Raw genomic sequence first — 27,284 nt, 5'->3', positions numbered from 1 at the left:
GAGACAGGCCCAGAAACAAGGTCACAACATGGGTTCAAAGTCCATCCAGGAGGCAGAATGAGAGACAAGCTACAACACAGGTGGAGAGGTCCGCCAGGAGGGAAGCTACCTGCAGCATGGGCCCAAGGTCTGTCCAGGAGGCAGGGATGCAGACAGGCACACCTACAGCATAGCTCAAGGAGGGACTGACAGCCCAGGGCTGAGCTTAAATGGAGCCCCCAGGCCAATGGACAGAGAGTGTGGGGAGGAGTCCCAGCTGGGGCTGGGCAGGGCTGGTCATGGACCTGGCAATCCAGGTGGAGCGAGCTTGAAAGCAAGGTGTGACAAACAGGGGCTTACATGAGATTCATGTAATCAGTGAGGAAATCTAGCCGGTTTTTAGCTAAAGCCTGATTAGTTTATGACACAGATTTATATGACTACATATGAATGTATTGGTACAGCAGGAGAAAGATGGAAATCCAGGAGGTTTCTGTCTCACATCTCTCATATTTCACTTTATCCTCAATGTTCAATATGTGACACTGCGTCACTTGACATATATCAATCCTTAGATACAAAAGTATTTAGGCCTGTATGGGCTTTTCCACAGTGCTCATTACTTCAGAAATACTGTGGAATTTATTTTTATGACACCTCCCTTCATCTTCTTCTCCTCATTACTGTGATAACGCTAGTTGTCTCCAAAGATCTTTCCCATTCATTGGAGCATCATTGTATTGAGAGTTCAGTTGCTCTGACAGATTTTTTTGAAAGTGGATGGTGCCTTCCCAAGTTATGGTGGGGAATGGATCGGAGAAATAGATGCACTGGCAGGCAGGCAGACTGTGTGATCATATAAACCTCCACATTTCATAAAGCCAGTCTGAAGTACTATACGTGCATAACCTGTAATAGTTTGTATTCTTCCAGTCCTGCGTTCCAAGTCTGTTCAGCCAGGGTTAATTGTGTCGCTAATGCATGCTATGAGCTTTGAAAGATGAAAACTGTTGCTTTAAATACTGATATTCTGGCTGCATCAAGCTTCCAGTTTTCTAATCAGCTTTTGCAAAGGGTAGAAGTTTATAGGCTGATATATTTGCAGTTGGAGGATATTATTAGTCCAGGAAAGGAACAAAAATGTTATGCTATACTGTCAATCACCATCATATTGCCTTTAATGGCCGCTTTAAAGCAAGCTCTGCTTTTGTGTTTTGCCACAGCAGCTACGTTCTCAGGCTGTGGTTTCATGATGTAAAGTCTTTGGGGGCAATCTCAATTTGAGACAGTTCTGCTTTCCCTACCACTTCTTTCTATGATATCACCCTCTGCATCATGCCCTGAGTCATGTGTAAATTGGGCTGTGAAACTAAACCATGTTAAAAAAACAGTTAAAACCGCTTTTTTTTTTCCCTTGGCACTAGTATTTTTAATCTGGGTTAATTCCCTCATCTGCCTCACAGTACAGTCGTGCTGTTACAAGTCTGGTATTGCTGCCAAAGGCTTTGATTTGTACATCTACCACCTGAGCAGCTTTGAATCAGGACATAGAGGAGGTTATAGCTTCATGGATTTTAATGCCAGGATGATCAGTTCCAATCATTTAGTTTGACCTGCTATACTAAGCCATGAATTTCATCCAGTAGTTCTTCCATGGAGCTCAGGAACTTCTGGTTGATTTATAGCAAATAGTGTAGAGCCATATCCTGCTTTCATACAACGGTTCCAAGAAATTACATGATACTTATTCACCCTTGACTGCACAAAGTCGCTTCACCTGAATTCTGATCTGCAGCTCAGAGAGCGAGTGGCAATTTTCCATCTGTTTGTCCTGCAATTTTTTGATTTTTTAAACTCTGTTCAGCTTTGTATAATACCTGAAGCCTTTTGCTTTCTCTCTGCCCTTTTAGTTTCTTTTACCTTTTGTCCTTTCAGTAAAAGTTGTGGTTGTTGCTCTTTCTCCTGGGCTATTCTCAGTCTATTTTGGGGCTTTTTTCCTAATGAATGAAGGTTAAATTTGGAAGCCTTCCAGAACAGAGCAACTGTTGCTGATTCAGAGAAAATGTTTGTCTTTGGGCTCTGTATTCACTTTGTAATGTCGCCAGAGAAATTTTGGATACAGCAGTTTGCAATGACATCAGAGGCTAGTCCCTTACCTGCTTTTAGTAAAACAACTCTTTCTGGGTCATTTTGAGTAGTTAAATACAATACAGTGTCTGCTATTCTGCTTTGTTTCTCTTACAGTTCAAATGGGCTGTTGTCTCTCCAAGTGAAGAGATGTATCCATGCAGATTTATAATAAATCCTTCGATATCAAGTCCTGAGGAGAGCACATAGGACTTTTAAGAGGCCAAATTAAAAATTTCCTGAAACTTTCAAATTCGCAAAGACCTAAAAGAGCAGGTGGCTTGGGAGTAAGTCCCAGATTACAGTGCCTGCTATGGGTAGATTGACAGTTCAAATTCCTGCTCTACTCAGGAATGAAAAAAGCCATTATCTTCCTATGTCACTTGCTGGTTTCTGGGAAAAGGTCTAATAAGTGTATGTGTCTAAAAACTAGTACACATATGGGCTGAGGGAACTGGATTTCTGACTCGTACTTGGTCACTTTGGTAAATTAAGTCTGAGGGAACTTGGCAGGGATGAGTAGAGCTGGGACATTTGTGGCAAGGCCACCTGAGCCCATACAGGTTTTGGTCTCCACAGCAGTGAGTGAATGAGCTGCCGCTGGTTCCAAATTCACTGAACAGGTCGCGGTGAGGAAAAATCAGTGATAGTGTTTAGTTGAATATTAAGACTGGCATCACTAAGACCTTTTTGAACAGTAACAAAAGAACAGCATAAATAGACCAGAAGAAGTACAATATTAGTGCTTCATGTGAGGGAACATAACTCAGCCTGTGACAATTTCAAGACACAGCTCCATCCTCTGCCTGAATTCACCTCCATCAGTCTTTACACACACGCCTGGCTGTGCCTTAGCCCACATTTCACTCTGCTTTCTTATTGTTTTCTTTCTGAATGCTAGCTTGATTTTTATTCATTTTTGGGCTAAGCTGTCCTCTTACTTTTACCTACAGTGCCAACTCTGTTATCAATCTGTAACAAACTGCACACAGGTAACAGCTGTCACGCTGAAATGCGGCCCCTGAGTTACGGCAGGTCACCAGCTCTTGGTGAGTGTCTTAAGCACGGAGGAAGCAGAAAGGGGAGCAAGGCTCAGTATTTTCATAGGTGAATGCCTGAGTCACAGCGTAACAAATAAATACACCGTTCAAATCTCCTGACAGTGAATGGCACAAGTGAGTTTGGTCTTGTTCAAGGCTTTGTTCCTGATGCCACTGAACAGTCTGGCCTGACTGCCCACCTTTGCTGTAGAAGGACCCAGAATTACTTTTCAGGGGAGGAGGAGATGGGAGAAGCTCTAGATTCTGATATATGGACATGGATTTGTGGATTTACAGGTCAGGCATAATGGGCTAGCACACTGTGGAGAGTTCAGAGAAGTTTGGACATGACCTGTTCATTCAAGATGCAAAATAATTGTAATTTATTTTGTAATAAGTCTGGCTAATTCCAGCAACTGCCTCAACTTAGCTGGGTTTCTACTGGTTAATCCACAGTGACTCTAGGGGTGCATGATTGAAAATCCACTCCCAAAGTGGGCCTGTGAGCTCTTCCCTGAATTTTTACCTCTGTATTGAGTGAACTTGGCAGCATGCATAGCTCCCATTCAAGTGAAATTATGTTGAGTAATGGAATGGATGAAGCCAAGAGAAAAATAGTTTTCTGCAACTTCTCTGCAGATGGCTGCAGCTTGGAGAGTGGGGGAAGGGCAGGGATGAAAGAAGCACAGGACCAGCCAAATTTATAAGGAATCTGGGAGGGGAGAAAAAGGGTGAGGAAATCCATGATTTAGCAGAAAACTTGTGCACAGCAAGGAAAGGATTCTAAACGCCTAAAGGGTGCAAAGCTAATCCCCAGGACCCTTCCAGCACAGTGAGTGAACCAAGGCGAGGAAATATATGTCGGATTTGATAACTTTTGCGCTGGGTGATATGGAATTTGTTTATAATCCTGCGTAAAATTTCTCCGTATTTTGCGTGCACCTGCTGCCAAAGTGTGAAAATGCAAACTCCATGCACCCACAAGGTACAACTCTAGAAAGATTTGCTTAAATTACTGGGACATTTATTGGGGATGAGTGAACTGGCTGAAAGGCCTTGAAAAGCCTTGCTAAAACATTGAAAACCTTTGTTCTAGTAACAGGTAGGTGAGCCGAGGACAGAAACAACATAGCAGTCTATTCAGTCCCAAGGGAGCTTAAAAACACAAGGACTTAACATGAGGCCAAACACAGCAGCTCCTATGATTGTCACATCGCAGCAACTTCCTAGCATTGGTGGCTGTGTCAAATTCAACTTAGACAGACCAGTATATATTGCATGGAGCTTAAATGAAAGAACCTCAGAAATATGCTGTACTATGGGACATCAGAGAGGTAATGGTGGCAAGTGGTAGCTGATAGCTGTGAGACAAAGCAATTATTTCTCTCTCTTAGGCACACACATACAGAGACTTTTGTAGCTTTAATGTGAAATGCAATCCTTAAAAGAACTGTAAGGCGTATTTTACCAGCCCTAAATATATATTTACAAGTGTTTCCAATCAAATGTTTCTCCTATCAGGGTTGTTATGGTTCTTTCACAGAGATGAAAGTAGCAGAGAACATTGCTTAAGTGATGAAAACAACAAACCCCGCTATTAATGACAGCAATTAAGCAATGAATTTAAAATACTTTTAAGTAGCTCACCCATAGCCATTGCTTTTAAGAAAAGCTATGTCTAAAGGCTGATAATGTCAGATAGGAAATTGTTTGCTACCCCATCCCACAAAATAAGAGAGGGTTTCCTACAAGTAAGATGAGTGTCTGCATGGGTGGATCTACACTGAACCCTGATTCAGGAAAGCATTTAGGCATGTGTTTAAACACCATTCCTGAATAGGCATGTTTTTCTGATTTGGACTTCAGTAGTAGTAAAAGACATTTCCACAACAATAATAAAATGTAGGAAAAACTTGTTGACTTTATAATTGCAGAATTCCTGCTGACTGAACCACTGTATGGATCATATCGTCAAAATTGTGGTTATTGTCTAAACCATAGATACTCAAAACATCATGTTGATGGTATGAATGCCAGATGCTCTGGCTGCAAACCACAGGTTCTCAGTAGAGCTCATGGAGAACCTGCGTGGATATCAAGTTAAACACACTGATTATAAACAGAAGAGGGTAGAAGCACAGCAGCACAAATGTTCTCCTGCTCTTGCCTGCACTTCAGTGGGCAGTGTTAAGTGGAAGGGCAGGGGGTGGGCAGAACCTTCTGCTAAGCCACCTAGGAATGGCGCCTGGACCCATTTTAGACCTAATATTACCTGAACCTTACTTGAATGTCAGTTCAGAACTGGGTGAACTACTGCTTGCATACGTCCCTGCTATTCCAGCTGACATGGCTGTAGTGCAAAGTAGTGCTGATTCTGTTGGGAGAGGAGGACAATCTTATTAAAGTTTGAGCCTAGTGTCAAAGAGCCAGCAAAACCAGAAATGTTCACAAAAACTATGGAGAGGAACCCAGATTACAGAGCCTAAATCTGTACTGAACAGGACTCTGAAACCTTTAAGATCTTTTCATCGGGACTACTACTGCAGGTTTTGTGCAATTCTAGGAGACACCTGATGTAGCATCTGAGTTGAAACTATAAGAAACCTAACCAGAATGAATACATTTTTTGAAAGGAAACACCCCAGACACCAACCCAGAGGTGTGCTTGAATTTGGAGTATACAATATATCTAAAATAAAGGGGAAATATGTACCATATTTTCACTTGGATTCAAATTTTTAACAACTCAGAAGGACAGGGATGTTGATTTTTGGGTTGGCCAAGAACCAACTCCTGGCAGTAATGGAGGCATTGCTTTAATGTGCTAGTCTTCCTCACAGTCACTCTGAAACAGCAGAAGCATGGGATATATAGGAAAGCTCTGTTTTAGATTTATTTAGGTATTCTTCAGTTAAGGTTTCTGGTGACTTTTGTGAGAATGTGATAAAATAGGATCTTCCGGATGTGACCTGCAAGACAAGTCTGAATATCCTTTTCCAGCTTTAATCTAACTAATCATTTGAGAACTTAACTGTCATTTAGAGTCACAGTTTGGAAGTACATCTTGCCCTAGGAAAGTAGGAACTCACTAAAACTATCCACTAAAATTAAAGAGAACCTTTCCATGGTGCTCCCCTGTCAGCTTCTTTGTCATCTCTGAACACAAATATCTGCAACTTTCTCATCCACCTGCATGTGCCCACAAGGATTCCTGTGAAATGCTTTGGTCCACTGTGGGTAGCAAAGGTGTCAGCAGCACCACTTTCTTTTCATGTAGTTCATGTAATTCATGATTACTTTTAGCTCAATAATTTATGTGATCTTCTTCTATGTGTTCAGGTCATTATGGGCAGAGCTTGAAGTCCATGTTCAGCTTTAATTTTTGGAAAAAAATCAGCACAGGTATCTGTTTCTAGAATTTATTCTGATGTGATCTAGAAGCTCTTGTAATCTTCTTTTTTTTTAACATTCTTGACACTACTCCCATAGTTGATGTACACAGGGTAACTTTTTCTTAAACAAAACCTGCTCTTCGAGTTGCCAGCTACAACAGAGAGCACCTCCCACATCTCTGAGTGCTGGACATCATACAGACTGGCACAGCTTGGATCAGATAATGTGAAAACTTAGCTGGGGATTATCAGTAGAACTGCACAAGATATTTGAAGAGGAGGTAATATTTGCAAGGGATATGACAGCCAAGTCACCTAGAAAATTGCTGTAGAAAAACAAGTTTTACCTTATGTAGCCTCCATTATGCCAAACAAGGACTCTTACTCAGTGTCCTGGTTTTGGCTGGGATAGAGTTAATTTTCTTCCTAGTCTCTGGTATAGTGCTGTGTTTTGGATTTAGTATGAGAATAATGTTGATAACACACTGATGGTTTAGTTGTCGCTAAGCAGTGCTTACACTGGTCAAGGACTTTCCAGCTTCCCATGCTCTGCCAGGTGCACAAGGAGCTGGGAGGGGGCACAGCCACGACAGCTGGCCCAGACTGGCCAAAGGGCTATTCCATACCGTATGGTGTCATGCCCAGTATAGAAACTGGGGGGAGTTGGCTGAGGGGCAGCAATCACTGCTCAGGGACAAGCTGGGCATCAGTTGGCGGGTGGTGAGCAATTGCATTGTGCATCACTTTTTTTCTGTATTCTTTTATCATTATTATTATTACTGTTGTTGTTGTTGTTATTATTATTTTCTCTTCCCCTGCTGTCCTATTAAACTGTCTTTATCTCAACCCACGGGTTTTACTTTTCCTATTCTCTCCCCCATCCCACTGGGGAGGGTGAGCGAGCAGCTGTGTGGCGCTTAGCTGCTGAATGGCGTTAAACCACAACACTTAGGACCAGATCCTGCTCCCATTGCAGTAAGTGGAAAACTTTCCATTTGCTTCATTGTGGAGGATCAGACCCACAGGGAGTCTAGGTTGTCTCTGTAAACAGGATAAAGAAGCAAAAGAAACATCCAAGGCAATTTGTAAGAATTTCCTCACAGTGTAGGTACCAATAATTAACAAGTAAAAAAACCCTAATGCTTTATATAAAAACATTTTAATCACATTTGCTTCCCTCTGTCCATGCTTGCTTCTCATGGGCTAGAAAGAGAACTGTGAAATGTTTGGCAAACAGAAAGGACTTTGGTCTAGGTTCTGTGTTCTGTCCATGTGCGCTTTCTGCTTTGTAAACTTTGTTCTGGAAGCACGCCTGGACTCAGCTAAAACGTGTCATCAAAGCAGATCCTAAACCTGACAGCTCTTAGTAACTTTGGTGGAGCTTAATAAAGAAAAAATTTACTGTAGAGCAACACATAACTTTGTACATGCTGCAGCAACAATACCTGGGACAGGATTACGTTCCATTGCATCCAATGGTAGAAGAAGACTAGATGTATTCAGGTGGCCAGGTCCTGGCAGTTGTTTCCCTTATAACGGCCCTCCATTTAAAAGAAAAAGCTTCTCTGTACTTTCTGCGGCAAAATGCAATCTCAATACTTTCCCTCACTGACAGAAGAGCTGCTTGTAAGAGTTGGAATAATACAGGCCGTGAAATTCAGAAAGGAGAATTGTGTCCTTAGCTATTATAAGAAGCTATTTAAGTTGAGTACGACATCTCTGTGTCTCTTTTTTTTTTGGTCTGAGGAAAGGAAATAGAAAACAAGAAAACATCACTGTCAGTAGCATCAACCCCCAAATTCAAGATATGTTTGTCCAGAAGTTTCTTGCCTATTGTTTACAGCTCACATCTTCATTTCTCAAAGTTTTTCTCCTTTCTGACATGATATTCTCAGTAGTTAATAAGGGAAGTGTGATCTAGATAATTTGTGTTGAGGTGGGTGTATGGCTTGTTCAAAAAAAAAAAAAAAAAACACATTGAAAGAGTAATTATTACTGGTTTGCTGCCAGAATAAGAAGTCAAAGGACATTTCCATTGGATCCTATGGAAGTCTACTTTGAACCTTGCTGTACTCGGTATTTTCACAAATTACTTACGACCAGATGCACGAAACTATCTAGGATTTCAAGCTATGAAGAACGATGTATCATTTGGAGGTCAGTTTTACAATTTGCAGTTTTCTTGTATCCATTCATTTCTACAACACTGTGGTGCCTGTGACATTACTTCTCACAGCAGTTCATTTCTTGTTGGCAGCCTCAGTGGAGAAGCCAGAAGCTGAATGGGTTCTCATGACTGAACTGACAGATCCACAGATAAATTGATCGTTGACAGATCATGCAGAAGTCATAGATCATCTAGTCCCTCCAAAATGGTGTTGAAAAGTGTTGGTTCAAAAGTATCAAGAAATTTGCTTTAGTTTTCTCCATTATTTAGCTTCCATATAGTATCAGTCTAGCAGTGTTAGAGGCATTACAGATGGAACAGATTTCTTTCAAGAGTAAAAAGAGCAGACTTACAAGTTAGCACAATTATGTCTCTTCCAAGACCTAAGTGCAGAATGATCTCAGTTTTTGGGCCTATCCCATGGCAAACAATTACAGTTGTTTTCTACATGGACTTGCTTTTGTTATTGTTAACTACAGAAAATAAATACGTTGTAGGAGGACTCTGAACTCTTAAGAAACTGCAACTCCTGTTACTTAAGCCTTTCTGTGGAGGTCTGTATTTTTCCAGCATTTTATTTGATTACTTGACAGCAGCCCAGGAAACATGAAGCTGCTCTGCCTTCATGCTGTGGTATCACCCACGCTAGCCACATTAAAAACTATGTGTCTTGAGACTTGCTCTGCCCATGTGTTCGTTAAATATTAGATGTGGCCAGTGGAATAAATCAGATTATTTCTGGACACGTAGTGTTTGTTTCTAACATCTCTTTTCCCCTTCCTATTTTAGTCACCATGTGACTGAAAGTAGAGCACCTTCCCTGTCTCTGCCAAGAAATTGCAAGATGACAAAGATTTTTGTTGCAATGTAGTTTGGCTGATATGAAATGTATCATCGGTGTTCACTACTCAACAACAAAGGCCTTTTTCTTCTGCACGTAGGCAAGGAGATTACCATATTGTAAGACGCAAAGTTATACACTTACACAAACTCCCTCATGCTAACTATGTAAAGCAAATCCTGAGATCTGTACCTGTGTGAACTCTCCCTTCACCACTACAATATCATCATTGGTAAGTATTAGATAAAATGTAGAAGGATCCAGGAACTTGGCTCTTCCAGGAGTGGATTTTCATTGCATATTTGAGAAAGAACCAGGGTGCAATGACTAAAGCACAGAAAACAGGAGCAAAATAGCATTATCATCTTTACTCCAGACTTGTATGACCTGGGAGTAGAATTTTAAATTTTGACCACCTAAGGTTTCACACTTCTCTGGTTAGTACAAAAACCAAAAAACTAAGGAAGGATACGGTAGGAACCTTCCAATCATATCTGCAGAATGAGCATCAACTGCTCTCCATGATCACTGGGGGAGAGGGGACAAGAAGGAATCACCTTAATTTGCAGCAGAGATTATTTAGGTGGGCACTAAAGAAGAGCTTTCAAAAATGTTGAAAATGGGAACAACTACTGAGGGTTGCTATTGAATCTCCTTCATCAGAGATTTTAAAAAACTGGTTCAACAAGCAGTCAGTAGTGAATGGCTTAGGTATGCTTGATCGTACCTTTATGCGAGGACTCAGACCAGCTCACTTATGGTCTTTTCCAGCCCTCATCTAGAATTCTAGAGGTAGTTAAAGCTCTGGAAGGCTTTTCTCACTTTTCTCACCCCTGCATTTGAATCCCTGCTTAGGCAAAGACTTGCTAATATCTGTGCCTGTGCGAATGATGTGATGCATCCACCCTCTTGTCTCCTGGGACATGAGTCACTCGTGAAGCGCATTTCATCAAAACTCTTTCACCTTCTGCCCCATGAAGTCATTGATGGCACAAAAAGATTCTATTCCCTTGTGACTAGTGGGAAAAAAAAATCCAGTCATAGTTTACAGCGGTTATGCCAGTGATACAAACAATATTGTGTTTTTCTTTTCCGATGGGCAGAGTGCTTATTGTTCTACCATTTAGCATGTTATTCATCTGTTTGGTTTCACTGTGTGTATATTTAACGGTTTGCAGTAGGGAGGATGCGCTCTCTAAACAGCTTTTCTCCACACAGTTATGTATTAAGTGAGTCTATATTTGTAGTTAACTGAATCTGATCATATCACCTAATGCTAGAATACTGTAGCTGAATCTTAGATTTATACCACAGGTGGAACTGATTCAGAAATGATTTTGCAAATATTGTGAAACTCATACAGTCCTAATTATTTTACAATATCTACCTCTGAACCTAGAAAAGTTGAAAGGAAGACAATGAATACACATTCCAGAAAAAAATAAACCAAAATGTCAAGTGTGCCATATATCTAAAGGGACAGAAATTAGCTGAGGATGTATTCTTGGGTCTGTTATGTCAGAGTGCACCAGGGACTAAAGTTCTAAGGGTTATTTTGGTTTTCAAAACCCCTCACAGAGACAGACAGCCTTTTGGAACCAGTGGAGCCATTGACTAGTTTAGAGTGGCTTGAATTCTGTCTGTGATGTGTGTGTTTGGCTGTACCTGAATATTTGGTTAGCATCATTTCCCTGTGACAGTTATTATGGTTCTTCTGTGTAATCCTTGCAGCTAAATCAAAAAGGAGACAGCAGCCACCCCCCCGAATCGCAACTTCTGAGGGTGCATACAAACACAACTCATCTTCTGCGCATCCAGGGTCAAACGCAGATAAAAAACTAAACAGGGAGAGAAAAGAATAATCTTCCTACAAGGTTTGGCTTTTTAAAAAAAAAATATTCTAACTTATTTTAAGATGAATGGATAAAAGAGGCGGGGAGTGGAAATTATTTGCACATCCTGAACACTGCTGTCTATGTAATGAAAGTAACAAAACCACAGAAGGGTGAAAACCTAAAAGTAAAGGCTGAAACCCTAAGTATGACGAACTGCTCATGTCTCACAAACTCAGAAAATCTGAGATTCGAGATCTGATGCTGAAATTCTGGCCAGGGCAGTCTTTACATCAAAGAGAGTAGTTCAGTTCTCTGCAGGCATATAGGTAGGAGATTTCATTCGCTATATTTGGCGTTGGATCTCTGTTGCAATTACAAAGCCTCTTCACAATTTATAGGTATTTTGAGGTTCAGAGTTTTTAGAAAGACCCATCTCTAGCAATGCCATTAATACCCATGGAGCTGCAGCAAGGGTTATAGGAAATCTTTTCCCAGAGTGGTTTAGGTTTCACTAGTGTGGATTGACAGTGCTGCCCTGCTTTAGATAGGCTTAGGGAGGCTTGGAGAGGATCATACACAAAATGCCCCGTTAGGCTGAGAAAGCACAGGCAGGTAACAAGCCTAGTAAGTTAGCGAACTTCTAGAACTCACCACGTTCTCCATGACTCCCGTCCTGTTGGCAAGCTCGCATTCCTCTGCGTGCCCATTGCAAAAGCAACTTCCCCGGATGATCAGGTCATAAATAGCATAGTGGGCAAATCTCTGAGGTTTCTCTACCAATCCCAAACCATGGCATGGGCATTCCTGTCTTTTTAACAAAAGGAGGCGGAGGTTGGTGAGTTTCAGGAGATCTTGAGCCTCAGGACTATAGGGGTCTTCGATCTTGTTAGCCGGACTTAAGGCACGATAAATCACCTGAAAGATAGAAGATACACATCCAAGAGCAGATATAGCAAACGTCCCAAGGTGATGTTCAGGAAAGAGTAACAGTTCCTATTTAGAAGACTCAGCATAAGGAGTTGTGGGGCTGTGACTGATCCCAGAACATCACAGCTGAGTTACCACCAGCTGGCCAAGCCACAGTGAGTGACTGCGTACCTGCTGTCATCCCGTCCCAGATGTCAGATAGGCAATGCCTTAGTTCAAACATCTCTCCCTGGGGTTACTGGGCCCAGTCACTTCTTGCAGTTCAGCCAATATGTGGTAACTTGTCAAGCGCTGGTTACTTCCTTGTGTTTCTGAGCCAAGTGACAACAGTGTCACTCAGGGAAATCCAAGGTTTGTTGGCATAAATGTGGTATTATTGCCATCCAAATTTCTCAAAGCATTTTAGGAACATGGCTTTAGCATGAGTTCTAGAGTCAGGTAAACTAAGGCACTAAGGGCATCTGTGAAAGAAGTGGAAACTGTGATCAGACTTTTGGCTTGGTCACTTGAACTATCTGCTAGAAAACACAGCTTGGCTTAGGGTGAGTAAGCACTGAGAGAACTCTGTCTTCAAATAAAGCCAGGCAGTTTATCCATTAGAAGAGAAGTAGCTACGCTGCAGTGAGCTCGCAGGACCAAAGGCGCTTTGTGCCTACTGGCTGTCTGCGGGCTGTTATGCTTTTGCCACAGCTTTTATGCTGTTTGATAGTTCTCCAGAGCAGTAACAGTTTGGTTTTAAGTATCACAGTTCTAATTAGGTGTTTAACAGTGACTGCAGGGACATGTGTTTTAGCTCATGCACCACTCTACCCTTCTGTATCTCCCAGGGTGTGTTTGTTTCTGTTGCTTTTGGGGAGAGGTTGACAACAGAGGGCTGCACCGCAGTCCGTGCCAGTGAACTAGAGAGCTGGTTGCATTCGTTCTCAGGCTTAGATGGCCTCTATGGATATGCTAACTCCAATTTGAAAGCTGTTTTCTCCCCTGGTTGAGTTTTTCCATCATAGCAGAGGGACTTGCCCTCGGGGTTCTTTGGCCCTGCTTTGTAAGTGGTGACAGTGTCTGTCTGACTAACTTTGTTTCCATAGGGATTCCCTCTTTCTCTCTCTCTCTGTGTTTTTCTTCTTCTTTCTTTCTAGTGAACTGACCAATTTAAATACTTGCAGCATGTAAAATACTTTTGCTCCTTTTTGCTTGGAGGAGCTAGAAAGGAGCTTGTGGTACATGCCTGGAAAATAATTCTGTTGCATATTGATGGCACATGGGGAGATAAACCCCCTTAAACTAACCGAATCAGCTGCCAGGCTTTGCACAGAGCTACACCTGGCAGTACCACAGCAAAGGCAGTGGTACATTTCCCACCTGTCCGCAGCATTTTCTGTTTGCTTAGCTCTGTTCTTTTTTCTTTTAATTCCCTTCTCTTATACTGTCAGCTACTTACAAAGCTGCAAACAGCCCTGTTTGGTGAGATCAGAGGTGCCCGTATTTCCTTGTTTGATAGAGCTATGGGCAGATTGCCCAGGCGGTGCAATGCAGGTGCCTACATTCCCCTGACCAATGAAGCCATGACAAAATGGCCCAGGCCTTTCCACCCCAATGTCTACATTCCCCCGGTCAACGGAACCATAAGCAAATGGCCCATTCTGTTTTGCCCAGGTGCCCAGCATTCCCCTTATTGATGGATTCACAGGACAAAAACCAAATCTCCTCTGTCCAGTTCCCCTAATCCGGGATGGTCTGATCTTTTTAGTGAAAACCAGTTTTATGAACCCTCTCTCCTTCTTCCCAGTCCCCTGTGGACCACACAGAAGTGGAGTGGTTTCTCAGAGTCCTGAGCACCTGGTCGTGTAGACACACACCTCTTCCTCCCACATGGTCAATTAATCTAAGACCAAGGCAGTGAACTGGATGGAATTGTTCTGCTGAGCCTGCTAAGCTCAGAGATCTCAAAGCAGGGTTAAAAACTAACTACTGGGATATTAATGGTTAAAAGTCTTTGTGAAACTGTTTTAAATTGGCATAAAACAGAGGAACAAAGGGTAAAGCAGTCTGTTCAGTTACTGGTTTTTAGAAGCTCTGTTCTCACACTTAGCTTTCTTGTCTATGGCTTCTCTAATATATATGCTTAGTAAAAATGGTATCTCCTTTCAGGATAGCTCTCCAGAGGATACCTAACAGATCACTGGCTTGAGAACATAAATGCTAGAGGTACTTTGCTCCAGGACAAGACATCTGAAAAAAGGTAATCAATATGTTGTTAGCTTCTGCAAGATCTGCACTGGTCCTGCCAGTGACCTCCTTATACAAGGCTGGGCAAGAGGCTTAAAGTCTCTGTGCCCCAGAGATCTCAGTTGTGAACAGCTATGGATCTCCTCACAGGAGACAGAGAGGAAGGGTGAATGAGGTGAAGAACAAGAGTTTCTACTGGGTCTTTCTGAAAGAAATGACTAGATAATGGACAAAGTGTTTCTTTTTAGTCTGTGTCTCTGGCATTATACTTCTGCTTGCTGACAATAGTCTTGCATTGTACTATGTTAACTGTGAAGGAAATCTTGTGTATTGTATTGCACTACTCGAAACCTGTTTTGTATACAGTATGATAAGTTTAAAGATATGGATTCATGTTTTGGGGTCTCCGGTCAATTATCCATCCTCCCCATGTCTTAATTGGCCTCCAGATAGCACTGATTTCTTTAGGCAAAAGAACAGCTGTTGGGTGCTCTTCTCTCAGCATAGGGCCATTTGCTTTCACGAAGCTGTATTGTTTTTTGTTGCTTCCCTTGACAGCTTGGAAGAAGGTCGGGTTCCCTGTGGGTTTACTGTTTTGCAAATATTTTCATTTCTGGCCTTGCATCTCTTGAGGGGAGTTGCTTTGACATTTTCCATATCCCTTTAGAACTCTGAACATTATTTGTGAGTAGAGATGTTGATAGCTTGGATGTCCCATAGGGATTGTGCATCCTTTTAAGAAAAAACAGTATTCCATTCCAGTTGAGGTACAAGAGTTTGCTTGTATGATTAATTCATGACACATTTCTGTCTGGAATAAGCTCAGTGGTGAGACTGGATTTGTTTGTCCTTATCTCTCCCAAGGCAAGACTTGTTAAGTGTTAAAGATCTGATTTGGGTGACATAACACTAGTGAAGTCTTTTGGGAGTGGCGTTTATATGTTCTTCTTGGATTCAACAACCACTAAGGCATTAGCCTTCCTTAACTTTCTAGAAATCAAAGATATTGAGGACTTACTTAAACAAAGATTTTTTTCTATCAGCAGAGTCAAAGCAGATATGTTGTGCCAATATAAGTAGGTTTAGTTGAGCTGCATTTTGCACAGAGGTAGCACAGTTTTATTTCGTATTTAAATCAGTTTAGCAGCATTATTTCATATATGCATAGAACTGGAAAATGGAATTTTCCTCTCTCTTGCCTTCTGGAGGACACATTCTCCTTGAAATATTGGTGGTTAAAACCCCTGAGCGCAAGGAAGGATATAATGTAATCACTGTCTCTTGGCTCATTTTTATTATTTGATTGGATGTTTCTTCTCACATTAAAGTGCCAGTCATTAGATATTCCTTAACATATGTTTTGCCCTACTGTCAAGAGCAATGTGTTACAATCCATAAGTTATACTTATTAGTCTACTATGTGTATTGATTCAAATAACTGTAGAGTGGGATGAATTTTTAAAACAGATCTGGTGTCTCACCTTACATGCCCTGAATTATTTTTCCACAAATGCATAATTTACCTAAAGAAAAACCAAACCCAAACCACTAAATTTTTTTCTGTACTAAAATTACATTATTATATTTTAAATGAATGTATTTGGGTTTATGGTTGCCTAAGAAAAAATGAATCCTAAATTAGGAGACCGATTGGTGGTGGTTGTATATATGGGTTGATAATCTCATATGGTACAGGGAACAATTTTATTTCTGTAAAAAGGGAAGAGATGTCACTGTGACCAAAATACGGAGTTGGGAATGCGACTGTTTGTTCAAAGCCCCAGCCCAACTGTTCAGGATAACGTTCGGCAAGTAACTTAAGCCGGATGCTGTTCTGGCTTGCCAGTGAATTCAGTAGGAATAGAAGTCGTCTGTTGTATGTCCTGCTTACTTTTTAAAAAAGTAGGGTACAGGTATTCAAGTACTTCATGGAATGGGAGGAAGATTAATAAATTTATATCTGTAAAATTCTCTGAGAATCCCTACAGATGGATGTTCAATACATGCAATTTTAATACTAATAGGTAAAAGATAAGAGTTTGGCTGTCTCAACCATTTCTGCATAAATGTTTTAAAGATTAGATTGGAAATGGGTATAAGTATTAGTGAACTCCTAGAGTCACGAGCTGTGGGAAAAGACACTCTGTCTGTTCACCGTGTTCTTTGTTCCTTTTGTTTTAGTTCACAAGGTTTGTGTTTCTGAAGCCTATGAAGCAGATTCCTTCTACACAGATAGACGTTTGACTTCTGCCTTTTGCAGAAAGGCAGAAATATGATTTTTTTTTTTCATTTCCCAGAGATACCATGCAAATTTTCAGTTTTCCATTATATTCATGTAAAAGACATGAAGAGAGGGTAATGAAAAAGAAGTTTGTTCTTATAATTAAGATGCAAGATCTTAAAAGAGCTTCCTGTGATGTTCAATATAAAGCTATTTCTCATCTAATTAAATCTCTATCTGGTATCATGCTCTGTGGAAGCTCTGTTCTTTTTTTGCTGTAACAGTCTGCTCTGAAATCTCCCAGTCATTTCTCTGAGCATCAGTGTGCAGCTTTCATAAAAGTAGAATATGCACAGCTGCAGAAGAAAATCTGATGGTGATGAAGTCTGCTAAGGGACGCCCTAGAAATCTTTCTGCTTCCATTGAACTGGGTGGAAGTTGAGGGTATTCAGCACCTCTATAGTCTCAACCCTTTGTGGAAATACATCCTAGATCCTGAGTTTCCCTTATGATCAGTAGCTGACACTGGAGCTGAATGCTGAGTAGGACATTCATGCTTATCTGCATATCTGCTATCAAGCGCATATTTGTCATTCTCATTTTCAAAAGTCAATCAGCTGCGCCTCAAAAAGATGGTCACTACCCTGTCCTCTCCTGACCTTTGTAAGAGCAAGAAAGTTTGGAGAATGCTGTAAGTGTGCAAAGCTAAAAAAGGTAGCCAGTCTTAGAGGACTGGTTTTGCTGTACACAAGTTGGCACAGCTTCAGAGGGGGTGATGTTTTATCGCCAATCAAGAGATCATCTTCATTCCGGAGACAGCGTCTCAGATTTTTGATTTCTTGCCATATGTTTTGCTTCTCCATTCTTGATGCAGATAATTCTGTTTTCTTAACCTGATCTTCCAGCCAGTATTAGTCAGAAAAGATGTGGACACAACAAAGGTTCCCCTTTGCAAGCTCATAGCCTAAGGTCAAGGAATATGAGTCATAAATGGAGGGCAGTGCCAATGCATGGCCTCCTACAAAAGAAGATCCTTATGCAGAGCAAGAATTTGATATTACAAGTCATCCTTAAGCTATGTTGATCATGTTGCACACAATCAGGTTAATGAGATCAGAAATGTCTGTGTGCTTATACTAGGCCCATCAGAAGGAAGCTGCAATAAAAACTCTCATCAGTCCTAAATCCTCTTCATTAAGAGATTTTCGTGTGAGTTGATTTTGTTCTTAAAGGAATAGTAAACAATTGTCTCAGAATTTTTCCTACCCAGTGGCAAATATCCTCTGGTTTATTTGATGGAGCCCCTTGACTAAAATGAATTCTTCCATCTTGTGGTACAGTAGTCTTTACTAAGAAGTAGTCTTTTTCCTGTTTTTAAATACTGTTCAGAGCACAAAGAAAGTCTAGCTAGTCTCTTAGCTATTAGAAGGCCCGTTCTGATGACTCATGGAATAGTGTTTTTTAGTCAAGACCCACTGCTTTTCTGTCCTTCCGGAGAATAAAACTTAGAAGCCAGTACAGAATATGATAGTTTGTTAAAGTAATAATTGTGCATTTGATTTTTAAAATTTCTCTGATCTGGGTAAACTCGGCTACTACCAAGACAGTGGCATTTTGAATTCATTCTGTGTTTTCCAAAACAGAAAGGGTCAATGTCCCTTCAATTTGCATTTGCTTTGAGGTTATTCCCGTAATCCAGTCAGTGTGGCATTAATATTAATATTTAGGCATTGCTGCCACATGATGATGGGGAAAGACTGCACAATTGAAGTTAGAGGCAGACAAATCTGAAGAGCCATGCAGACTTTTTCTCTTCCTCAAACAAAATGTATTCTGTAGGTTCAGGTTACCTGCAGATGTAAATCTCTACATCTGTGTAGAAAGGCAAGGTTTGTAGGGAGAAGCAGTATCTTCTGTCAAGCCAGGTATTGTAGTTGGAGTACAAAATCTAGACTATTGGACACGAAAACCTTCACCTTGCAGTCTGTATACAGGGAATGGACAAAATTCCTTCCATTCTACGTAGCACCACCTCACGTGGGGATGTGAGAACATTTCCATGCTCCCACAAAGTGCAGTGTCCTTTTTCATTATGAGGGACGATAGTTGCTCTGAAACGGCAAAGGGTGGCACGAGGAGGTCCGTCACGCAGACAGCCCGACTGGGAACTGGGCTGAGAACGAGGAGACTCCTTTCACTCTGTCTGCTGAATTGTCAGTGAAAGTTAAAACAACCCATCACCGTCAGTGTCAACCAAGCTGTATTCTCCTGGGAAAGCATCCGTTTCTTATAAGTGCAGCCACTTATATCTCTAGGTCTTGGCTGAAATCTTACACATGAACAGACTTAGCTAAGTGTATGGTCTCACCATGACAGTGATGTGTAGAGCAAACAGTTAAGTGTTCTTTTGCCTGGAGTCTGAAAATTACAATGAATCTCTAAGACTCATAGCATTTTAGACAAGAATTTTGTCACAGTTGAGACTTGAAAAAAAGTCATGGCTGCAACTCCACTAAGGTTTTATAAAACAGGGTGAGAAGAAAAATTCATTTGATATCTGCTGCCGTGTATGTTCAGGAAATGCAGAAGCAATGCTCAAAAAAACCCTACTGTGTCTTTCTGGCTGGTTTATAAGGTTCCAAATGTCTCTGAAATGGCTCATTATGAACCAGGTCAGGGTAGGACACTTGGTGCCCTCCTGAAGTTCACTTCCCAGGGATGGGAATGCTGGACTGGTCTCGTCAGTTCAAATTCCCTTCAGAGACAAATCCTTGAGCCTCTTAATTCTTCCTCCAGGGAAGCAGGGCCTGGCAGTGCTATCTGCTTGTTTACACTGCTGGTGTTAACTGCTTCCTCTCAACCTGCCTCTGCGTTCTGTCTCCTCTACAGTTCGAGTTAAGTGAAACACTGAACAGACAGCCCTAGTCATAACATTTGGGCACTTACCTTCACTAGTGACTAATCCCTCCTGGAAACCTTTCTGGCTGGAAGTCGGAATAACCCGAGCATCGTGCAACTTTGAGAGGCCAGTCCTGATGACTGTTGGACAATTCACTGCAGTGCAAGACCCTGCCCTTGCATCTTAGCTACTAGGAATTCAACCTTGTGATGTGCTGAGCATGTTTCTTTTCAGTGACCCAATTGCCATATGAGCTCAGACCTTTAAGAAGCCACTGAAGCCTCCGTGGTGACCTCTTGAATTATTGATGCTGCCACTTAATGAGGTATGTGTGTGTGTGTGCAGGGGATCCTCCTTTGTTTATCAAAAGGTTTGGCATGAATATAGTAAAAGAAAAGCCTGAGAAAAGACAGCAAAAAATGTAGGTCCTTGGAGCAGGATCACATACATTCCACACAGAGCCCTGCCCCTGGCCTGGTTTGGCCTCTCTGTGCAAGTGGTCCCCCTCTGCCATAACTGTTGCTCAGGGAGTCCCTGTAGATGGAGAAAGGCAGCAGAGGTCTTCAGTGTCAGTGCAGAGGAAAAGGCCTTCCTAGGGTTGACTGTGGCTGCTGTCTGAACAACCTGGTGGCTTTTGAAGCAGACAGAACTGCATCCCATCACAACATGTCTTGATCTGGCATTCACAGAGTGTGTTTAGAAGAGTGATTAAAAGTCTTTTAGCTACAAAGCGAGTCCACTCATCTTTGACAAAAGGCACTGCTGGGGACTTCTGTCCCTAAAGAGGTCACCACAGGATACAAAACGGAGAATGAACAGGTCTTCTGTGCAAGGCACACTTAACATGTTGCCATAGAAACCAGTTACTTAATTCAGGCATACACAATTCTTCCAGCCCCCAGTGAATTCCAGTAATGGGTTTATTATATCACACTTCATTGGTGTCATCTGTCACACAGACACTCACATAAATGAACCAGCCTCTGATTCAAAACTCCCTTCCACTCGCTAGACCCAACAGGGGAAGGGTCTCCTTTTGGGTCTGGTGGCTATAAGCAGGTCAGTGTTCCACCCCGCTTTGCATGCTAATGCCTTCCTTTCATGCAAACATCATCTTCGATGGAGGAGAACATTTGTTTTCATTTCCCGATATGCCAGTTTATTAAAAATGTGCTCTTAATCTCTCAGATCCTTGAGTGCACGTGCTGTCAGGATGCAGGTTGAAACATTTTGGTCCCTGTTTCCCCCATGTGATGTTTGAACTGTAAGTCACACTAATGTCTGATGCAACGTCGTGGCAATTTCTCCTTTTGTTTGGCCAGAGTTTTGATTTACATTAGCTGACCTGAAGGCTCATTTTAGGCTCCATGACTATATAGTACAGTGTTTTTAAATTAGAAAAACAGATGGATGGACAAGTAGGTAAAAAAGGTCTCAATTGATGCATAAGACTCCATGCAAGCATTGCCTGCAGATGCACTTACAATAGATGAACAGACCTTAAAAAGGTGGGGTTGGTTTTAGTTCATGATGTTATGGTGGAGGTTGGTGTACTGAAGCTGATGAGCAGAGCAGTAACTATTCTCCCTTAAGAATAGCTAAGAATGTTCTCCCTTAAGAACAGGATAAAGATTAGAAGCACTTTTTTCCCATTTAATATATAATTTCTTATAGTGATAGAAGTCAGCAGGCAGTACTTAGGGTACTTAACAGGCCAGTCAGGACTTAAGACATGCTAGTGGAGGATTTTCACTGAGAAGTGTTTATAAGCATAGGTTAGGTGATGATTTTGTGGTGCTTGATATGAAGCAAATGATGTGTAGGCAATTGGCAGTGACTAAATTGCTCTGCCTCCCAGACCAGAAGTCATCAATAGACCAAGTTTATTACCAGAAGAATTAAGACGGGGGGACCTAGGATCTCAGATAGATAGATTCTAGCTGCAGAAGTACTCTGGAACTGAACAGGAGTAAGGAATTTAGTAAATGCTGAAGTAAAAGAAAACTGCAAAAGAGACATTAGGAAGTCATCTCCTTGCATTTCTACAGGACTTGTTCCCCAATGCATGACACCTTCTGTCTCAGCTGTACCTTATCGGAGATGGAATGGAGATGTGTCACCCTGTCAGGGGTGAAAGATAAGGGATAATCTACAAGAGACAAGGGATACACCTTAACTTAGCGATACGTTATGTTCTGTTGTGACATTGTCACATCACTCACCCAAATGTCTTTTGCTTCCATTCTAGTCTCCTAAAAGTTTCTCTTCTGCCAAGTTTCCCATTGTGCTCCCAGGAAAAGCCTCCTTCAGTGCCTTGGAGGCCCATCGGAGTGTGCTGAGTCAGGGAGATGCATCTCGCTTCATAGATGCACGTAAGTTACTGCAGCTCTACCACCTTCTCCTTTCACACCTACATTCTCAGTGCTGGAAGCCAGTTGACCTGAAATCTTGTTTCTTTATGTGTCCCACATGGGTTTTAAACCTAAGTGTTCTTAGTAAGCTATTTTTTTGAGTCCTTTTGTGCCCTCTTAAAAAGGAATTTGTGTCTCTTCTCTGAATGAATAGGACAACGCCCAAGAAAAACCTGAGTGTCATGCGGGGGAGATCACTTCAACCCCCTCAGCAGAGAAAACTGGCATTTATCTCAGAGCATTAATTAGCATTTAAGTTGGAATGGTTTTGATCATTTCAGGAATGTTGTCAGCTTGTGATGCGAGCTCCTCAGCAATCCAAGGCTTAGCCAGAATCAGTAATTGGATAGGTCAGCGTGGAGGTGAAAAAGAAGCAGAAAACACTGCAGAACGTAGTGGTGGGGATTCAATCAGCTTCCTTCCAAGTCAGTTGTGAGTCAGTGCTTGAGGGGATGCCCTGGTGACACTTGTGTCATCTTTAAAATAAGGTAAAATTGCATTTCTGAGATGTGTGGGCGAAGCTCCTGTGAGACTTGTAGTAAGAGTAGCAGTGTCACTCAGGCAAATCTGATCAGGTATCACTTTAAATAACTACACTCTGCCTTCCTTTATTTTCATTCACAAAAGAATCTGCTGTGTCATATTGCTGATGCTTTTGCACCCTTGCCATAGTGGCATTTCATGGATTGATTAAGAGGTTTCTGTAAAGTCTGTCCAGAACTTCAGAATCCTTTTGGGTTAATGTGCTGTGAAACAGTATTTGTCTTGTTCCCTGTTAAGTTGCCATACAGATTCCTGTGAGCTGCTTTAAAGCTTCAGCTCTCTGTCCCTTGGAGGAAGGGACCGCTGTATGTATTCAATTCATGTAACAGTTCATGAAAGTATTCGGGATCTGCAAGGGTATGACCTGTAAATATATGACTGTTCTTACTATTACTATTGTTTTCTAACATCTACTACCACAGTGTAGATAGATTGATTAAGCACACACATATTCGTTTCAGTGTAGTTGCTGCCCAAGTTGACAGAATCATTTTGGCACTTGTAATCACAAAGGCTTGTGTTGGATGAATGTTTTATTATTTGATTTTCTGCCATCCACTACTCAGATTTGTTGTAGCAGCAACACATGGTCTTAATGATATTCCCCAAGGTTAAGTAAGCACAAAAGCCAACATAGTGCAGGGCAACAGGGGATACTGTACTAGAGAAGGAAGAGTTTTGCATTTAAGGCCAAGGCATTTGCCTCAGACCCCGTATTCTGTTCCTTACTCAACCAGAATTGTCCGGTTTTACCATGAAACACTTCACCTTTCTGTGCTGCTCTGTCCCCATCTGTGAAATGGCAACAGGACCCTTATATGTGTGCTGAAGATCATTAAATGGATCTTGCAAAGTACTTCCAGGTTTCTGATTGGAAGGCACACAAGAGTGGAAAATTATATTAGTTGCCTAGATTCTGTATTGACGTGGCAAATTGTAATCTCTCTACAGAAGACATTTGGATGTATTTGACTTAAATGTATCGTGATAACTGACCAGCAGGATTACTGCCCCAGGAACAAGACAGTTTAGTAGTCAGATGATCTGCTCCAGATTTCTAACATGCAGGGATGTTTCCCAGCCTGTTGCACAAAGATGAACCCCGTCTCTACTGCTGTTTGCCTGTCTCAGGTATAGTACACTTGTTTCTTTCTTCTCAAGTGCATTTTGAAGTGCACTACTGAAGCCACTGTGTTTTTTGAAGCCTATCTGGACCATTCACCTCACAGCTAAGCTTAATTTGCAGCAAAGTATTACTGCCAAACCTGCATGATGGTTTCCCTGATTCCAGACAGGGAAACCAAGAGGACTGTGACTTCTCTAAGGAAGAGAGAAGGAAGTGAAAGAACTCCAGCCACTGTTGTGACTACAGGAATGTCTTATAATCTCCCTTTGTGCCTTTATGTCTCCTCTATAAAACGATACCAATGATATTTACCGTCTTTCCCATCTAAACTATTTCAAGGTTGATGAATCAAAAGGGTTATAACTAAACTAAGTATTTGATTACTAAGCAGTCGTTAAAGTTCTTGTCAGAGGAATTTATCAAAGCAATTGTACATTTATTTTAAAAGAAAGCCTTCTGCATATGTTTAGTAGCACATCAGAATATTCATACCAAGGGAGGGCCTTTTCCCACTGCTGCATAGTGAAACCTCGCTGCTCGCTTCCACCTCCTGTTTCTAAACGGTTTCATTTCTGCAGCCGATGGCTTGATACAGGCAGAGCCATCACCCCCAGCAGGAAAAGTTACATTAAACTTAGGAGAAGGATGTATTTAAAAGTCATCCAATCATCTAGGACTTTTTACATGGAGAAGAAAAAGAAAGACCATGCAGTTCATGTCATCCTAAAGTAGGAGAACAGTTTGGATAGATCAGACTCTACAAATGTGTATTTCCCTTCATCTATTTTGTCGGAATTCTAGTTCAGTTGTTGGCATCTGCAATGTAAAATTAGGCAATGTTAATCCTATCCTGTGCAACTCTTATAAAAGAAATTTCTTAAAGCATTTCCATTCATTTTCATTGATATACAATTTCTCTTCTTCTTCCCCTGTATTTTCTTAACACAAAGCCTTTGGGGATGGGCTACCTTTCTTAATTTATATGCACAGTACCTATATGAGCACATGCTCTCTGATTTTCTACCAGTCTTCAGCTGTTAGACACTAAATTTTGTCCAAACCGCAGTTACTGCTTACCTCTCCTCTGGTGCAGGGCACTGCATCGGAATACCTGGAAGTGCACATGGAGCCCTCCTCAATGAGATCATCCTGGAGCCCAAAAGTCGCTGTACAGTTGACAGAGAAATACTTGTAGGGCCTCCAAGTCTGCCCGTAGTCCTGGGATCTTTCCAACACCATCGCAGCTGGGCGAGGTGACTTGAACACAGCAATGACATGGGTCAGGTAGAATTCTGTTTCAAAGTCCAGTCTGATTTCTTCCCTGTGTACCCCCTGGGCAGACTGCCACCAGGAGATGGGGTTTGCAAAGAAATCGTCTGTCATGTCAGCAGGGAGATGGGAGTTCTCAGGCTGGTTGGCATTGCATTTGGTGCAGCGAGGCTGCCCACAGCCATGGGAGACCTGATGGAGGAGATTTTGGTCTGGGTAGAAGCAGTACAGTTCTGTACTGTTCTGGCCACACGTCGTGAGAGTGACTGGTGTCCTCCCTGTTGCAAGGTTTCCCACTGGAGGGTTGCAAGAACGGCCATTACAGCGGAAGGCTCGTAGCCTCATGGGATCTAAAAGACAGGCAAAAGAAACACAACTAAGTAGATTTTCTCAAACAGTTCTCAGGCTGTAACACGGGTGACCATGCAAATGTTTGGAGTCCTCATCTGGGGACTGACATCCAAGAGGACTCCTTCTAAGGAGAGCTACTTCATCTTTTCACACTAAGTTTGGAGGGAGTTTCTCAATAAATCTAGTCCTTGGTTTTGGTGCCTAACTCAGAAACTGAGGTCTTTAGAAAACTCATGCTTACTGCGCTTATCTTTGATTTCTGTTGAAAATGCCGTTGTGTTGGTCTATTGAATTTTATGTTTAACCACAGAAATCTTGTGTTTTCTTACTTTCACTCTAGTAAAGCTCTGTATCTGAGGACTGAATCTATTCAATGCTTTTATTTTGATTGTTATCAGAAAGCAAAGTCAAACTATACTATACACTGTAGATGATACATTAAGAAAAGAGATGATTCCTGCCCAACAAATTACAGACACTAATTACACATACAAACACATAAAGAAAGCATGTATTTCTATAGTTGTGCGCTACTGGCATGATTTTGAGAGGTGTTGAGTTTCTGCTGCTCCTATTGAGATCAGCTGGAGTTGTTAATACTTAGCAGAGCTGAAAATCGAAGCTCTCTTTTGTTTAAATACCTTGACATGGGGGTAGGTGACTATATTCTGTTTGCCATGTTTGCAAATACTGGCAAATTTTTGGTATCTTCAACGTATATATCTACTTACTTCTAAATTAAGAAAAGATAGGGATAACTACAAGGTCTTAATATTGTTTCGAAATCAGTAGTGTCTTCTGACACTGGAATTAAAGTTCATTCCAAAACCTTATTACCATGCTGGAGAAAACTGCTTTTCTAATGACATACAATGTCCCCTTTGCACCTTAACAGTCTAGAAGGAGTTAAAGACTGACCTTGCAAGGTCATAAATCTAATCCAAGGGGTCACAAGTCAGATGACTGGATGTAAGTCCTACAGGAAATGACCCTTCCAATGAAACATAGGATGACCGTAAACCCTGGTTAATCTAGGAGCAGTCAAAGGTCAGCTGTTAGTTCAACATTCTAGGTCAAATTTTAAAATCCCGACTCGTTTATATTCAGCCTTTCCTCAGGCAAAATTAGTTTTAAAATCAAGTTAGGTCAAAGAAAAGACTCTCTAATTCAGCCTTATAAAAATACTCAAATAGTAAATGTAGTTGGATGAAACCGATGTCCCTCTTTCCAAAAGGAATGTTTAACGTGAAAAAATGCGTCCAGCGTCCACGGTTTTGCCTGAGTTGCTTCTGTCCTTAGTTCCTTAGTGACATTTCTGCACAGACCAGAAGAGAAAGGTCAGAGATGGACATTGTTTTGGAAAAGAACTCATGCATTTTGCTTCTCAGGATTAGGACACAAAACGAAGTTGCTGTGTGTCAACGGAATCCCATTGACCAGTGATGTGTGCCGTTTTAGCTTACATGCAGCATAAGGTAGTGTTAAACTTCAGATAGCAAGGAAGTAGATCATCCAAAAATGCTCTTGTCTACCCTTAGAAACAGGTGGAAGCCACCTGCAAAGGAACTTGGACTTAATGTGTGTTTGCCTTACAGACACTGTAAGCAGCAGCCTCAAGGAAAGAGGAGGTGTCTGGAGACACACTAGGTTCCCTCCTGGTGGAGGTTGTCTTCCACCAGTGGCTGGAATGGGCTGGCCAAGCCTTTTTATAGTATCCCAGTGAAGTCCTAGGAGACTGGCAGAGCTTAGAGGGCAGCAGTGCCTGAATTACATGTGCACGTACTAGTCCTCGAATCAAAGGAATGAAAGCTGCCCCTCCTCAGTCCCACCACCACTCCCTGTGCCAGCACAGAGATGAATTTTCATGAGAGAGGAGGAGTTGCAGAAGCCAGCTGGAGGGGAAAGGAGAGAAGATGGGGATGTTTGGCTC

General features: G+C 41.6%; 1 protein-coding gene across 1 annotated transcript in view; it reads right to left on the bottom strand.

Annotated features, from left to right (window-relative positions):
- Window positions 1-27,284, bottom strand: part of LOC309595049 (netrin-4-like) — a gene marked incomplete at its 5' end in the record, with an annotated part of 51,913 nt that overhangs the window by 19,581 nt on the left and 5,048 nt on the right. Inside the window, 2 exons of the mRNA XM_082321513.1 lie at window positions 12,033-12,296; window positions 24,812-25,353. Coding sequence (XP_082177639.1) covers window positions 12,033-12,296; window positions 24,812-25,353 — 806 coding nt within the window. The remainder of the gene's footprint in view (window positions 1-12,032; window positions 12,297-24,811; window positions 25,354-27,284) is intronic.

The sequence above is a fragment of the Platalea leucorodia genome (genome assembly GCF_965183815.1).
Source record: "Platalea leucorodia genome assembly, chromosome: 9".
NCBI classification, from domain to species: Eukaryota; Metazoa; Chordata; class Aves; order Pelecaniformes; family Threskiornithidae; genus Platalea; species Platalea leucorodia.
The sequence above is the reverse complement of the archived record's forward strand: the minus strand, read 5'-3'. Positions and strand labels throughout refer to the sequence as shown.